Source organism: Ammodytes marinus (genome assembly GCF_949987685.1).
Source record: "Ammodytes marinus genome assembly, chromosome: 21".
NCBI classification, from domain to species: domain Eukaryota; kingdom Metazoa; phylum Chordata; class Actinopteri; order Uranoscopiformes; family Ammodytidae; genus Ammodytes; species Ammodytes marinus.
In genome coordinates this window covers 15,321,934-15,338,226 of record NC_137225.1, presented here as the reverse complement: position 1 = coordinate 15,338,226, position 16,293 = coordinate 15,321,934, and the positions used below count along the sequence as shown (strand labels likewise).

The 16,293-nt window shown below is 45.0% G+C and overlaps 2 protein-coding genes across 2 annotated transcripts; one reads left to right on the top strand and one right to left on the bottom strand.

The window, feature by feature from the left end:
• Nucleotides 1-1,592: 1,592 nt before the first annotated feature.
• On the top strand, nucleotides 1,593-3,658 carry gtf3ab (general transcription factor IIIA, b; the record flags this gene model as incomplete). Its single annotated transcript, XM_080050057.1, has 9 exons — nucleotides 1,593-1,741; nucleotides 1,836-1,930; nucleotides 2,040-2,136; nucleotides 2,232-2,320; nucleotides 2,413-2,486; nucleotides 2,569-2,649; nucleotides 2,740-2,975; nucleotides 3,351-3,404; nucleotides 3,524-3,658. Exons 1-9 carry the CDS (start codon nucleotides 1,628-1,630, stop codon nucleotides 3,656-3,658), a joined length of 975 nt encoding a protein of 324 aa, XP_079906183.1. The 5' UTR covers nucleotides 1,593-1,627.
• An 871-nt stretch (nucleotides 3,659-4,529) lies between these two features.
• On the bottom strand, nucleotides 4,530-12,914 carry lnx2a (ligand of numb-protein X 2a; the record flags this gene model as incomplete). The annotated part of the gene is made up of 10 exons (XM_080050431.1): nucleotides 4,530-4,665; nucleotides 5,147-5,305; nucleotides 5,846-6,074; nucleotides 6,539-6,716; nucleotides 7,019-7,192; nucleotides 7,666-8,088; nucleotides 8,713-8,912; nucleotides 9,099-9,236; nucleotides 9,392-9,657; nucleotides 12,511-12,914. The coding sequence occupies 10 exons, from the start codon at nucleotides 12,912-12,914 to the stop codon at nucleotides 4,530-4,532; spliced, it is 2,307 nt and encodes a 768-aa protein (XP_079906557.1).
• Nucleotides 12,915-16,293: the final 3,379 nt, after the last annotated feature.

The following is a 16,293-nucleotide window of genomic DNA, read 5'->3' as shown; positions in this document are numbered from 1 at the left end:
TGGAGGAGGAGGGACCGGATGGGGAGAGTAGGAGGCTGATAACAGTGTCAACTGACCCAGGCGTGCTTACCTGGAGCGTGGGAGGGCACCGAGGTAACGGCCAACAGGCTCTCAATAGGCCTCATTCACCAAAGTCAGTCAAAGGTTTCACATACGGGCATGGCATGGGCGCAGAGGGTCATCTCTCCTGTTTACACAAGCAGATTGTGGCATTGGATTGACAGTGTGGTCCCCCCCCCCACCCCCCATAAGGATTAACATTGTTGTCTTTTCTATCAAAACACAGTCTATGAAACTTTTGAAAGAACAAATAGCTGTATCAAATGAGAAATTCTAAAAAAAAATACACTAAACTAATAAACAAACAAACGCATCCTCACTTAGGCCTACTTCAGTTCACTCAGGTGTTGTGCTGCTATACGCTTATTTGGTCTGGTATGACCTGTGGCTTATTATGGTTAATCCTAGCTATCGTTTAAACTTTATACAGATATTGCTAAATCAGTTTGTTTGTTCTGAATGTATTACTCTGATTTGCACGTGCTACTGTTACACAATGTTTTAGCATTCAGTAAGGCTGAAGCATTTTCATAGTCTTGCTGCTTTAAGCAGTTTTGTTTAAATCTTTAATATCTAAATTTGGGCTTAAATGATAACTTTTCCATTTGTAAGGACAACAATTTATTCTTTAAAAATAACACATAGAGATCGAGAAGGGCTGGTTTAGAACCAGGTTTGTGGCTTTCAAAGGAGCTCACTGACGACACTAGTTTCTGACTATAATAAATGTCAGCTATCAGAAAACAATATTAGACGGTTGATAAGATATGAGATTAGAGCAGTAAATACTGTGTGTTTGTGTGTGTGTATGTGTGTGTGTGTGTGTGATTAATGGAGACAGACAGTCGCCTCTCTCCCTGCTCACACACACGCACACACACACACACACACACACACACACACACACACACACACACACACACACAGAGCACGTCAACAGATAGGGACATACTGCAAGGAGCCTGGGTGACATTTTTAAAGCCTGAATCAATCAATGTGAAGAAAAGAGTCATGGACATAATGTTTGAGGGATGACTTTTCAACTCTGGGACCTAAATCATTTCCTCTCACTGTAGATGTTGTCATTTTGATCACCTACTGTCCCTACAATCCTGCACAGCTGAGTCTGGCTTAATACTGCCAATTAAGAGGTTGAGTGTGAGTGTGTAAAGGTTTTAAAAAGAAAAAAACGTGTCCATTTGTTGTAGTAGTAAACATGTTTTAAATATCATATTTATTTTCAATTTCAATGAATGACTTGTATTTTTTTGTTATTATTATTAAATAGGTTGCTATTTAATGTAATTTGGATTGTTTTTTATTACATACTCCGGTACAGTTGGTTGCAGTATGCACCAATGACAGATATGGTTGCAACCCGCTATAAAGCTAAAAGAAGAAGAATTTCAATGAGGTTTGGCACCCCCTTCCTTAATTTCATTGGTACATTCCAATAAGATAAATGAAGCACAGCTGAGCTGCTTGTTGTAGGCCAGTAAGTGTCCTGCTCCTTTACAATTTGTTTTGTCTGCAACCACAACACCACGTCTGACATCGCTTATTAAAGATGGGGGAGAGGTTGCAAAGTCAAAAGAGCTACGTTTGCTCATTTTTTGATTGTAAAGCTAAATTTACTAAGTCATGGAAGCTAGAGGCTCATCTTTGCAAACACACAGGATTGGTAAGTGGCTCCAAACTGATAGGCAAGCAGAGCAATTACGTTTTAAGTCGTACATATCAAAATGGCAATGTTTTCATGTGTCCCTTCACCCCAGAAACCGTTCTCCTGTGAGAACTGTGACAGGAGCTTTTGCACTCGCTATCAGCTCACCAGACATGAGCTCAATCACAGCGGGGAAAAACCACACAAGTAAGATGCCATGTCCCCATTTGAGATGACTGGGAATAGCAAGATGTAGTCTTCTTTGGGGTTTTTTCTGAAGCTGCCTTTTTGAACGGTTCCACTCTCTGGTTTCCAGGTGTCAGGCTGATGGATGCTCAGAGGCCTTTGTAACCAATACCGGCATGAAGAACCACATGGCTCGAGTTCACCAGCACAAGGAGAAGCAATATAAAGTACAGTAATCCTGAAGTTTTACTATTGTTTTACTTTTTTGTCATACGTAAGTTTGGGTTTACTGTTGTTTTTGCTCTTAATTGTTTTGGTTCAGTGCGAGCATGCTGGCTGTGGAAAGAACTTCAACAAGAAGAACCAGCTGAAAGCCCATTCCTGTGAGCACCAACAGATTCTGCCCTTTCAGTGAGTAGACGCACATCTGATGCAAGAATAACTGAACTTTTTTTAGGCCCTCCACCATTTAAATATTTTTATTGATCTTTTTTTTTAAGTAGCTGTTCCTTCAGTGGCTGTACCAGAGAATTTCCCTCTCAAGGCAAACTGAAGACTCACGAGCGAATGCATGCAGGTTGGTTTAAAATCAGAAGGCTTTTTTTTTTTAGTGTGTGTGTGTGTGTGCGTAACAAACATATGCCCTGTCTCTCCTGCAGGTTACCCTTGTGAGAATGAATCTTGTCCTTTTCAGGGAAAGACGTGGACAGAATATCTTAAGCACAGAAAAGAGCATAAAGGTATGACTGCAATGTTGGGTGTAGTGTGTACTTGCATTGTGTACATTGTTACTCATGAGTTTGTTTTTAGTTCTAATGACCTTTTCTCAGTCAAGGTGCCGTGTGGACAGTGCACAAAGCTGTTTAACAACACCTGGTTCCTGCGGCAGCATGAGCTGATTGTGCACTCCGGGGTTAAGAAGAAGCTGTCTTGCCCCAAGAACGGGTGTGACAGAAAGTTCAGCCGTCGCTTTAACCTGGAGAGTCACGTACAGGGAGACCACGAGGGGGGCAAGAAGCCCTTCAGCTGTGCACATCCTGGCTGTGAAAAGAGCTTTGCCATGAAGGTAAACCTGCACTTGATTTTATTGGGTCAAATCACAAGTGTACTGGTTTTAGAAACTGGTGTTTTACTTGCTGACTGTTTTGACATCTGCACAATGACACTGCTGCAACCTCAATATAACAAGAGCAAGGTAACTGGTATTTAGCTTTGTGATTTTTTATTTTTTTTTCTCCACATTGGAAATGCCAGTGGACACTGTGCATAAGTTATATTATTCTGATAAACTGTACATTTAGTTGTTTGCTGCTTGTTGAAAATTACTATGCGTTTTGAGCAGCACAAACTCTGCTCCAGTTATCTTCATTCTTGGATGGTGGCAGATATTTGGTAAAACGGAACTACAGTGCAGATGGTAACTGCCCTCTTTCTTAATCAGGAAAGCCTATGGCGACATGGCGCAATGCATGACCCAGCAAAGAAAAAGCTGAAGGTAATGTGTCCTTGTCATATATATATTTTTTTTAAATGTGACGTCCCTCCTCTCCACCTTGTACTTGTATAGTGTGTGTGTGTGTGTGGTTTATTGATTTATTTTGTCTCTCCTTCCAGAACCTTCATCCTAAAAAGAACCAGCCCTGGCATGTGGCACAGCGGGTCAAACTAGCAGCTGCAGCAAATCAAGCAGAGACCACCAAGCTTGCTGCAAAGCTGCGCAATACAACCTTAAAGGATAACAAATGTTGAGGCTGCGTTATATAAATATCTTCTTGGATGTGTTCATTAATAATGAAACAAATCACATTACATTTATGTTTAGTATACCTTTGTTCATGAAAATGTAAAATAAAGCCTCATTAGTTCAGCACTATACCAAAACCTTTTCTTGCGCCTGTTTCTATGGGACAGACTGGTCTCTTGCTTGTATAAACCATTCCAACAGCAATTGATCCTCTTAAGGAAATGTTTATTAAACAAACAGAACACACATTCACACACACATGTATAAAAGTCCAGCTGATGGGACAGCTGGTTGTCATGGTGATGAGGCCTGGGGGCAGCTGAGCCCCCAGGGTGCGGCAGGTTTTCTAATAAGGCCTGAGGCTTATTCAGCTGGATACAGCGCTGGTGATGCAGAAAATCTTGATTAGAGTGATTATAGGTCATTACCCTAGATGACAGAGGATCACAGGCTATACTTTTATATATATTTTTTTAATTTAAATATTCTATCTCTACCTGCAACGATGCATCCACCTGAATACAGCCCTGGATTCTACAACTGCCTGGTGAGGTGAATACAGCACAGATTGCCTGTTAACAGTTGCAGTACCGTTTCTCCCTGTTGGAGTGAAAACAACATGACCATATGAAACTCAGCAGTGTGTTTGAGTGCAGTCTGTCGCATGACGTGGCACGTCCTGGATCAGTTCCCACCCGGTCGGGACGGGCTCAGTCCTGCTGGGTCGACTACAGTTCTGAATGCAATTTGGTCCTGGATTATGCCCGGTATGGAGCGATGTACAGTAGCGTGTACCAGTTCACTTTGGCCAAGGTCGTTCCCCGATATAGAACATTCTGGGTGGACTCGGTGTGGTGCGCAGCCTGCCTGGCCCAGCTATACCAAGCTGCCAGGCCAGGAGACCACAGTAAGAGCCACACGGCTACGCTGCTCCTTCAGCATGGGCACCAGCGCAGAGTGGCTCATTCCTGCTGTCGACAGGCCGTTGACTGCCACGATCATGTCACCGCACCTAGGGGGGACACCAAGAGACAGTATGCATTGTAAACAGGAGCTGAACTTAGGGCCAAGTGCAATTGAAAGAGCTCTCAGTGTCTAACATGGTTTAAAATTGCTGTTAAAGGATCAAAGTGAAATTACTAGCAACAACTTGGGAGTATATCTTTGTAGTATATATGTAATTTGTATGTCAAAAATCTATTTATTCCAGCATCTTAAATGGAAATATTCACCTGTTTTCATAATCTTCCATGATAGAACACTGCAGATTTCATGTTTATTGTAACAAAGGAACACATCACTCAGTGCCACAATGTAGCTCTTTATGTGTTTTTAGTAGTTTTTGAACAACAATGGAGGTCTTGGTCATAGATCATGCCCCTCCTCCCAATCACAAACTGGGGTTTACACAGTGTATCTGTCTGCAAATTCCTCACTATGTCACTGTTGATGTGGGGCACAGATGGCCACGTGAAGAGCAGCTGATCACTCACTTGAGGCGGCCGTCGTAGTATGCGGGCGTGCCCAGGACGATGGTCTTGATGAAGAACGCCTGGTTGCCGTGGCTTTCCTCGTAACCGCCGACGATGCTGAAGCCCCAGCTGCCTGGGTGGTTTCTCCGCAGTACAATCTCATGACTACTGTGCAGGTAGCTGCGAGAATAAAGGACACAGAGCACAGTGAATCAGGGCTGGACAGAAACTATAGAATGGACTGCATCCTCAGTGCAGCAAAGAGGCGACCTTATCTTTAAATATATCTATTGTAAAAAGTAGAATACAATATCTGCCAGTGGGGGATTTTTACTGCTTTCCAATTTTTCTTAAAGAAGTTTAAAATTTAACTCACTTCTTATGTCCAAATCAGTTTCTTGAGTGCCTCTTGAATACCTCTAAATAAATGTACCTTGTGTAATGTGCCAATAATTCTTGTCAAATTTTGGCCATATTTTTTAATTTTCCTGGGAGCTTTTAGGAAAAGGAGTGAAAGAAGATTCAACGCACAAGGAGCAAGCTGAGTAAAAATAACGGACCAGAAATGAACGCATTGAACTACCCCACATTGACTGATCTCAATTGATCTAGGTTGCTCTTTTCAATAAATAGTCAGAATCCAAAATAACTGACCTAGAAACTAAATGGCATCTAACCAGACATTCAGTTATGTGTCTCTTGGTTGTGACTTCCCCTCACCTTGGTAGGCCCAGCCACATGACCCAGGAGGGGGACCAGTTGGCATCGAAGTCACTGTCATGTGTGTGGGGCAGCAGCAGCTCGTCTGGTTCCTGTTCCTCCACCATGCTGACCTCCAGCACCCGCAGCTGGACGGAGGGTGAGGCAGCGCTGGCCTTTAGGGTGCCCACTGCCTCGCTGTGGCTCAGGTAGGTCAAGTCCTGCCCGTTGATGCTGAGCAGCACGTCGCCTGAAGGAGAGCAAGGAGGGGAGACTGATTAAAGGTGCACTACGCAGTTTCAAGGGGAGGGGAGATTTGTTTACATCTTCAGAGCCTTCAGTTAGTTAACAAAACATATTTTCTTTACATGTAATTCTTAGTATTGAATATAATAATTCTATCAATATAAATCCCCCCCAAAAAATGTGAGGCACTTTAAAGCAATAGTAAAAATATGTTTGTAAGCAAAACTGTGGGCCCTGCTTCTGTAAACAACAACAGTTTAACAGTAGCTTGTAAGGTAGCTTTCTAACTTCAAACCAGTGTTCCAGGGATCCAATTTTCCTGTGAGGAAAGTTTGTTTATTCAGTGATGAGAATATAACTGACACACCCAAAGCGACGTAATGCACCTTTAATGTAATGTAATGTGTTTGATTTGTCTGAACTGATCCTTCCTGTCACACCCTGTCATCTCTGAGGAGGAGCATTCACCTCGTTTAATTCGCCCGTCCCTCGCCAAGCAGCCGTGAGGTTGGACGCTGGTCACGAAGATGGGCAGCTCCCCGCTCTTACTGCCCCGGCCTCCTGCAACGGTCATGCCCAGAGACTCCAGGGGCTCCTTCTTCACAGTAATGTGTTTCTCCTTACAGGTCACACACTGGGAAAGGTCCTATAGGGGTCACAGAGTCAGTATCAACACACAATACTACAACAGAAAATGTGTCTATTCACACGTAATCATTTCTCTTTCTGCACCAGTAAAAAAAAATAAAAAAAATAAAATGTTTACAAATCCTGAATTTTCAAAGGATCCAATTCCTATAACTGATTTTCATCTCAGAAAATGCCTTCACCAATAGAAAGTAAACAGAAAAACTGAAAGTAAAAAAGAAAAAATCCCCAAAAAACTAACGGAGTTCTTGATACAATCCAACCCACACACTAATATACACACATAAACCCTGTGCTCACTTTGTGAGTGCTGGTGCGGGATAGGTGTATGGGCACAGGACTCGGGGTAGAGCTGTGGTTAGGCAGGAAGTGATCAAGGCAGTAGAGGTCTCTGGTGGAGCTGGATTTTGGCGGTGGAGGAGGAGTTGCTTTGCTGGGTCGGCCGACCATCAGGTAGACTCGCTCTCCACTGGCCTAGGGAGAGAGAGTCAGTGTTAAAGGAATATTTCCCCTCACATTTTATTTTTCTCTTGCTCATGTTTTACTTCTAAATGATACAAAAACAATCTTGAAGGTGGAATCAGCAAATCTGGAGAATGCTTGTTGTCAAACACACTTTTTGAAAAAATCAGTGAACATCTCACAATCCACTACCTTAAAAAAATCTGGTGTTAATACAGACACAAGGCTCTTTAAACGTGTATGTCAAAAAAGAGTATGTTAACAAAGGGGGCCAACCGTAGACGGCAACATGCCCGTTTACAGAGCCTAGGCTGTGTAGTAGTAACATTGGAATTATTTTCAGCCCACACACAGTATACGTACAGGTAAGCGAATCATGAGGAGATCTTCACTGACATTGACAAAAAGGGGATTTTGACAACAAACACTCTTCACCAATCTCTGACTCCCCCTTTATTAATAAGAACCATATGCATCCTTCTCACCTGTATGATCTGTGCAGCCTGCTCCGGGGTGCCGTGGCGCAGGTCCTGCTCGTTGACTGCCAACACGCGGTCGTTGCTCCGCAGCCTGCCGTCCTTGGCTGCCAGGCCTCCGTCCAACAGGTCCAAGACGAACACTCCAGACTCGTCCGTCCGCCGCACCAGCTTGATGCCGAGCTGCTCCGTGGAGTCACGCTTGTGGAGGGTGATTCTCAGCGTGGCCGGGCTGGACGGGGAGCCCTCTGGGGTGGAGCAGGGAGCATGGGGCACTGCCGGGGTGGAGGAGGAGGAGGAGGAGGACGGAGGAGGCGCCCTAGAGGCACAGCGGCGCTCCCTCAGCACGGTCAGCTGCAGAGTGGTGCAGGGACGTGCCAGAGTGGAGCGGGCAAAGCTGTGGGGGACGTTACTGATGTCCACATTGTTCACCTTGGGATGGTGGGGAAAAAAGTAGGCAGGTGGTGTATAATGTGTTTATTTTTATGTGGCTGGAAATAAGGTCGATGGGAATAGTAAGAGGGAACCAAAAGCAGTAAAGACATGGGCCTTGAAACTGAAATGATAAGCAAATAGGCCCTAAAACTGCAGAGCGGGGATATTATTTTCTGTGGTATATGTCACTGTGAACTTCCCATTTAAGTTTTAATTACATTTCGAAAAGTATTGGTTATAGCAGCTTTAAACAGGAAGAACAATAACACAGACAATTGAGGACAAAGAGAACAAGATATGTTGCAAGGTACAGGAAAAGAAACACTATCAAGAAAGGATTCAGATGAAGTGAGATGATAACCATGTTCCTGCTCAGAAACATATTTGCAAAATGTGGTAAATTACTAATTTAGGATATAAAATGTATTTCCTACAGTATAAACTGATACTATTTTATACCATTACAGCCACTACTGACATCGACAATCACCAGACAGTTTGAAGTGAAGCTCTAAAGTTTTGGAAGATTTTTTCTTGTACAAATATGTTTAGTGTTTAAGAGTGTATAGTTAAACCGTCCCTGGAAAACAAACACTGAAAATGAGCAAGGCCCCTTCATACCTGCAGGATTTGATCCCCGGCCAGCAGCCTCCCGTCTCGTGCAATGACCCCGTCTCTGTATACTTCCTGAATCACGATGTTGATGAGAGGCGTCTCGTTGCCCCCAACGACGCTGATGCCCAGCTCAACATATGGGTTCGCCCGGTGGACCTCTATGGCAGTTATCTCCCCTTCAGGAAGCGAAGGCAGCTTCACACAGCCTTAACAGATGACCAAAATCACTTTTTAAACATGCTGCAATCACAAGAGAATTACAGCATCCTCCTATAACCTTTAGCGTAATGTTGCCGGAAATGTGAGTATCCGATCATCTAAGAATAAGCTGCAGGATTTCATGTCTCGGATCTCTGTTTGGTTATTGTCATATGGAGGAAGTGATGTCATACCCTCTTCAGCGGAGAGAGGCGGAGACTCGGGGCAGTCCCAGCCAGAGGAGGCGGAGCTGACGGAGCGAAGGAGGTGGATGCAGGGGTTACTGAGGGGCCGCTTCACCCTGGGGACCACGCACTCCAACCCCACCATACCTGAAGACATGACCGAGTGATGGATTGCCATTTCTATTGTGTATTATCGTAAAAAGATTTTTTGGTTTTTTGTCAAAATTAATCTAAACTGTATTGACTTCATTGACAATCTGAACCTCATCACTTCAGAGACATAGGCCAGTGGATCCACTCACTTTCTTCCTCGATGCTCTCCTCAAAGGCGGGGTTGTCCAGGCCGGCGTCGTTCGTCCACACGGGCCCGTTGTTGTTGTTGCCGCCGCCACCAGTGTTGTTGTTGTTTGGTCCGGAGGGCGGGGAGGGCGAGCGCACATCCCTCAGGTCTGTCTGCTGCGGGGAGCGGGGAGACCTGGATGGGCTGGTCCCCGTCACTCGCTCATCCCCGCTGCTGTCGCCTCGCGGGCCCTCCACGCTGCTCTGCTGGAACCGCGTCCCGGGACACCTTTCACCAAGCAACAGGCGGTCAGTTTGTTAGTCCATCTGACGTGTAAAGGAAAATCAGGTTCAGCATCAGTTAATGTAATGTGACGCTGAACTGATCCCATCAGGCAAAGTCTGCTTTTTTTTGTCCTCTCCTTAACGGAGGTCAGGGTGCACAGTCACGTGTAGCCTAGCTGGCAGGGATTCAGTGGGGTAAAGTGAGAGAGTTGTCACAGCTGACTAATGTGGTGGGCAAACTGTTGTGTCACTCATTAGAGGGAAAATACAAGTGTATAGCTGCATATGTTGGGCTGCACTAAAGAATATACAAGTATATGTAGGAATATTTGTAGGGGAATGATTTTATGTGAACGTGATGTGTTTGTTAGGTATGTGAGATACATACATGTGCAGGCTGTGAAAACATATCTTACCCCCCCTGGTACAATAAATAATTTATTCAATGAATCCATTTTATTATCCCACAACTGACAGTCTCAAACCTAAAGATACAATATTTGAAAGTGAAACCCAGTAAATAATGACATTGAAGAGGTTTCAACAGGTAGAAGTCACAATACAAACCCAAACCCGGTGGAGACGGACGCATACATTTGGTGCCACAAATGGAAACTCTTCACTAGAAAACCATTAAAGAGAAACCCAGACAGACAGACTCAAGAGATCAATGTGGTCTCATCCTTAATTGAGTCGGAAGTATTTGCTGTAAGCAGCAGAGACGGTATTTAAATGCTTCTGTTTCCAGGACCATAGAGAGCAAATGCTGCTGAAAATTCTCTGATTTATCCATCAAGACCAAGAAAAACAGGTCAAGCTCATGAAAACTAGGCTTTAAAACTTTGGTAGGTTCTTTGGTTCCAAGAACAGTGGAAGTACATTTGTGCTTGCTCACTAACAGCATCAATAATGAGATCAACCGGCCCACCTTGAGCACCGCGGCCTGAGACTCACCTTTTGATCTAACGTCCAGTGAGCCCTAATCTTCAACATATCCGAAGTTGGCTGATAGCTGTTTTGACTCCTTGTACAATCTTAAACCTAAGTCTGCAGGGTAAAGAGCAGTGGCATATCCACGTGGGCCACAGGTTTTGTTTTAACAAAAAAATTCCCTTTAATCTGTCTCTAAGCAACTTTCCTTGATTTATCTACATGACCTGACCTTTACCAAGATGTTCCTTTCTTAAATCGCCCTGATGTGACTTTCGAAAAAGATGATATAAACCCTTTTTTCTTCTCTATATTTATAAGCATTAACAAACACCCTTACTCACTCTAATACACTGACTGGTTTTACTGCTGTTAGCTAAATCTCGACAGATATTACGGACGTTATACGTTGACTTAATGACTCCCCTCTCCTTGTGCCACTTTTACATTACGTCTAACCATTTTCCCACAGTTGTCACTTGTATTTACAGCAGCCGTCATTTAGCGACACGGGTACATAGTCTGGCTTTAAGGACTTAATATTAACAAGTCTATGGTTTCCTGTAAAATGAAAAACCAGCTGACTAAGAAAAGCTCCTAACAGTTCTTTAGCTTGTTAGCTTGAGCTTGTTAAGGAAAATCTCCTTGACTTAACTCAGGTGTTAGGTGGTAGCCAGACAAATGGTAATCGTCAAAACAATGGACAGCTCATCACACATTGTCTCAGGACCCGTAAACTTTTATATGTCTGCTCTCAAATCAATAACGAAGCATTTAATACTGTTCCACTCATCTGTAGTTCTAAGCTCTGATGCTTTGACACACACACACACACACACACACACACACACACACACACACACAACACACACACACACACACACACACACACACACACACACACACACACACACACACACACACACACACACACACACACACACACACACACACACACACAAACAACACACTTGTGTATCAGAAGAAGCAAGACAGAGTAGAGCAAGAAAAATTGAAATTGCAGAGTGGACAGAAGGAAAGGTCTAAGAAACACGTAAGAGCGAGGTGGCCCACCCCAAGTCACGCTGACCTCACACCCCGCCGAGTTGGACTCACCACAGGCCCGGGTTGCCTTTGGCCGTCTCACAGAAGAAATGGTTGAAAAGGTCCCTGGTGTTGAAGTTGCTCAGCATGATTGCAGAATGAGAACATGGAGCTCCTGGTCAGCCAACCCATGACTGGTGTAGGGAAACCACTAATCTCCCGTCACATGACCTATACAGCCCAATAATCCCCTCAGGGTCTTGTTCTCAGCACCTGGTCCAAATGGGCCATGAGCCAAAGTGTGAGGATGGACGGACACCCCTTTGAGGTAAAGGAGGACGTTTGAGTCCAAACCTTTCTGAACCAAGAACTGGGATATCTAGTTCCTTCCAGATAATGAGACAATCATCAGGAGGGAGGGGTTCTGATAGCAATTTACAGTTTTCAAATGTAAACAAAGGTAAATAGGGTTAAAACTTTCATATTGGTGAATCTGTGACTTTCTTTCTCAATTAATAGATTAATGGTTTTGTCCTAAAACTTCATTTAAATTAGGTTAAGAAAAACCAGCGTGTTTCCTTATGGGAAGCTATAGGACTAATGAACAATGGTCGATTTGCTTGACACTAAACTTGCCTGTCAATTTTGGACAATTCTTCGTTTGCCTAATCAATCGGTTGACTTATCCTTTTAGCTCCACATCACATGTAACACAGCAGTAACCAGCTATCTGGCTTCTTTATTATTGGTCTGGTTGACTTCAATACAGCGACAACAAAGCTGCTATGAGATCACGCATGCATCTGTGTTTGATCTGTGAGCGTGTGTGTGTTTGCCCTCGTGAAGGCATTCATCTATTATGTCGGTATGTGAGCTTGGTTACCTGTGTTTGAGGTGTGCCTCCAGGTCGCATCGCGGCATGCTGAGGGAACAGACTGGGGTCAAAGGGCAGGAAACAGACAGCTTGTCCAGCAGCTTGTGCACCAGTATGCTGGACCTGCGGCACGCCGGCAGCTGCAGCCGTGTGCGGTCCAGCGGGCAGAAGTCCCTCTCCTGGAGGAAGCTACTCAGGCAGCGGGCGCAAAAGGTGTGTCCGCACGGCGTGTCCAGCGGCTGCACCAGAGGCTGCAGGCAGATGTGGCACACCAGGTCGTCGTCCACCTCCAGGCGGTAGTTGTAAAGGTGGTTCTCCCAGCCGTGGTGGATCTGGCCACACTCGGGACACACAGCCTCGAAGGGGGGCTCCACCGGCCCGGCTAGATCCACCTCACAGCCGGGGCTGCCCATCTTGGCTCCGTCCAAGCAACTCGGCTTTGGCACAAATGACTCCAGTGGGGCTTCAGTTGGGGAAGGGGCGCACACACACACAAACACTCCTATCCCATAAGCTTCACAGGGATGAACGAGTGGCAGAGAGGACAGATGCCCCCCAGCGGCTGATGGCACATCACGCTGCAGGTCAGAGGGCAAAGCAAGAGGGTTAAACAGCTGTTTCAGAAAAAAAACAAGTGTCTGATTATGTGCTTGTGCATTTATTTTTCATGTAGCAAATGGTTTGTGCACGTGGGCACGTGTCCGCAGCAGAACGAGAGTGCCACTGATGTGTGTGTGTGTGTGCGTGTGTGTGTGTGTGCTGAGATTATGTATTGCTGCTCCTGTCCACTAATCTGACAGTATAATCTCTCTTTTGCTCTCGCCTGCTGCAATCTTCCAATTCCACAGAGAGGGAATTATCTGGGATTGAGGCAGAGAGAGGACACAGATCAGAGGAGGTGGGATCAGGAAAGCAACAGAGAGTCGAAAGTAGTGCCAGTGAGGGGAACAGGAGTGGGGACAAAATAAAAGAGAGATAACAAGAAGAGGGTGAGAGGGTTTAATGGGAGGAACAAATCTGGAAAAATGGAGAGGAGATGGGAGAGATGATGGGAGAGTCCATGGTGACATGAAAACAAAAAGGAAGAAGTGTATGAATTCTTTAAACATTCCCCACAGCCAATTTGATATTTCTGGTTCAGGCCATGTACAGTGGAGGCACTCAGTCTCATCTGCAACAGGAAGAGAACATGCCTAAAGCAAAAGTCTTGAAATACAGCACTCCACAGAGTAGAGAGACAGTCCCCAGAGCTACTACACTGTAATGTGCACTGAAGCTTTCATTCCCCTCGTTCACATCCGAAAGCCACTCAGACCTTCAGACGCTCTGTTAACCGAGTCCCCCCCCCCCTCTCTAGCCCCTCTACCAACCCCATCCCGTGGGCCTGATGCTGTCGGCGGACAGCAGAGGGCGTGCCTCAGCACACAGCGGGCCCAGCCAAGACACAGTGACTACCTGCCTCTGTTCCAGCAGCGGGGGTCTGCTCCTGTCTCCATGACGACCTAGAGCCTATTCTGCTCAGTGGGGCTTGACATTCAGAGTGTAGCCGGAGAAGGATGCAGAGAGGAGGCACACAACAGATGCACTTCTCTCAACAGGATGCTCTGCTGGTGCAGCCCGAGAGCCTGTCAGACGGCGCAGACCATGATGCGAACCCCATCGCTTTCTTTTTTTTGGAGCTTTTTGCGTCTCCTCTCTGTGTCTACCAATTGTGTGTGTGTGTGTGACAACCTGTCTCCCCTGTCTCCTTGGCTATGACTGGGACTGTTAGTTACATATTGCAGCCTCCTTTTAAGTATACGTGCTCCTGTCTGTGTGTGACTGGCTGCTTCTGTCTCTATCCCGCAGCTGGACATGAATTAATCATGAGGACACAAGGCTCCTCTGTTCCTATAAGAAAGCTGTGACATCACCACATCACATCACACACACATCACATCACAGACACACACACACACACACACACACACACACACACACACACACACACACACACACACACACACACACACACACACACACACACACACACACACACACACACACACACACACACACACACACACACACACACACACACACACACACACACACACACACACACACACACACACACATCACGCACATGAGCTTTTTAGGTACCACATCCTGCGAGCAATCTTTATCAATAAGTAAAGTATTCTGGTTTTCACTGTGGCAGCAGTTTAGAGCCGCAGCCAAGAAAAGCACTTAGATCTATTTTAAACATAGCCGGACTCAGTAGCAACAGTTTCCTTAACACAAGTCATACAGAGACTGGCAAATGCTTGTGAAATATCTCTCTTTTTAAACCCCACTGTGTGTGTGTGTGTGTGTGTGTGTGTGTGTGTGTGTGTGTGTGTGTGTGTGTGTGTGTGTGAGTGTGTGTGTGTCTGTCTGTCTGTGTCTGTGTGAGAGATAAAGGGAGTCAAAGGCCATGCTGTTATTGTCATTGCATCGCTTTCTATATTAATAAACAACACAGTATTGGCCCCATGCACCTTGTCTCTCCTCATAAGTCATTTTTCAGAGATGACCATCCACTCGTAGGCTACATGAACAACCTCGCCCGCAGAAATGACATTTTCAAACAAGATGAAATGATGTTGTGTAGGCCACAGATTCAAAATCTCAGGTCCTGTCGGCTTAGCCCACATTTTCATAAAACCCATCTCGTCGGCTCTTATCTTTAAAAGGCTGACGGCCACTTGCAGAGAACAGGCCTGCTGCAATAGATTGCTTCTTTCACAACAGTCAGACATGTAGCCTAATGATAACAACAAAAACTGACACTGGTTTCATTGTAGGCTATATTCCAATCATTTTTTCCACTGTCATAGTCCTGATTACCGTGGCAACGCACCAACTGGACAGTCAAGATCTATAAGCAACCCGTAGTCGTTGAACACATTTGATTAGACAAGAGCATTTTTTTTATTCATCACCCCCATCTGTCTGACTCCATCCCACCCTCCAAAGCGGAAAGGGCTAGGACAGATGAAGCGACAATATCAATGCAAAGAAAGCCACACACTGTCACCGTTCATGCAGGCATTGTATAAAAATGCAGATGTTTTATTACCTATTCCGGCTGCTCCTCCGCGCCGTGCACTCCGGCCCCAAAAAGGGGAACAATTATATGCCACGGGACCTCAATCACGCATCCACCGCAACGGCCCGTTCCGCAAACCTGCACGAAAACGCCCCCGTGCCTTTGGCGGCGCTGGCCCCGCCCATTGATGTCCGTCCGTGGGGCTGGGCGTGGCCAGCGGATGTCTATCATGAGCAGACCCAGGCAGGGGTGGCATCAAAAGAGCCTGATCAAAATGGGATTCTTGGCCCCTCACTGACCTCTTTTAGATTACTGTGAGGTAAAATTACAAGTTTGAATGCATGCAAAAAAGGTGTAATTTTGCACAGTTATTTTATGGCAAAACAATATAGTTGATGTCGAGTTAGGCCAAGGCCTATATGTCTTGTGATATTTTCATTAGGCCTATGTTACAACATAGGCTACTATCTATTAATCTAGGCCTATCTATTTAGGTCTATCCATCTATCTATCTTGCATTTTCTGATAAATGTAATGTTACAGTTTTTGCAATGGTTATGCTGTAATTGTGTGCTACCACGAACTGTTCTACTTAGTTTGTCATAATGGTTGATGATGTCATACACACAATGCACCTCTTATATGATGCATAATCTAACTCAATGAATGCGTTTAGTTTTGACACTTTAAGCACGTTACTGAAAATACTTCCCTGTTTTCAT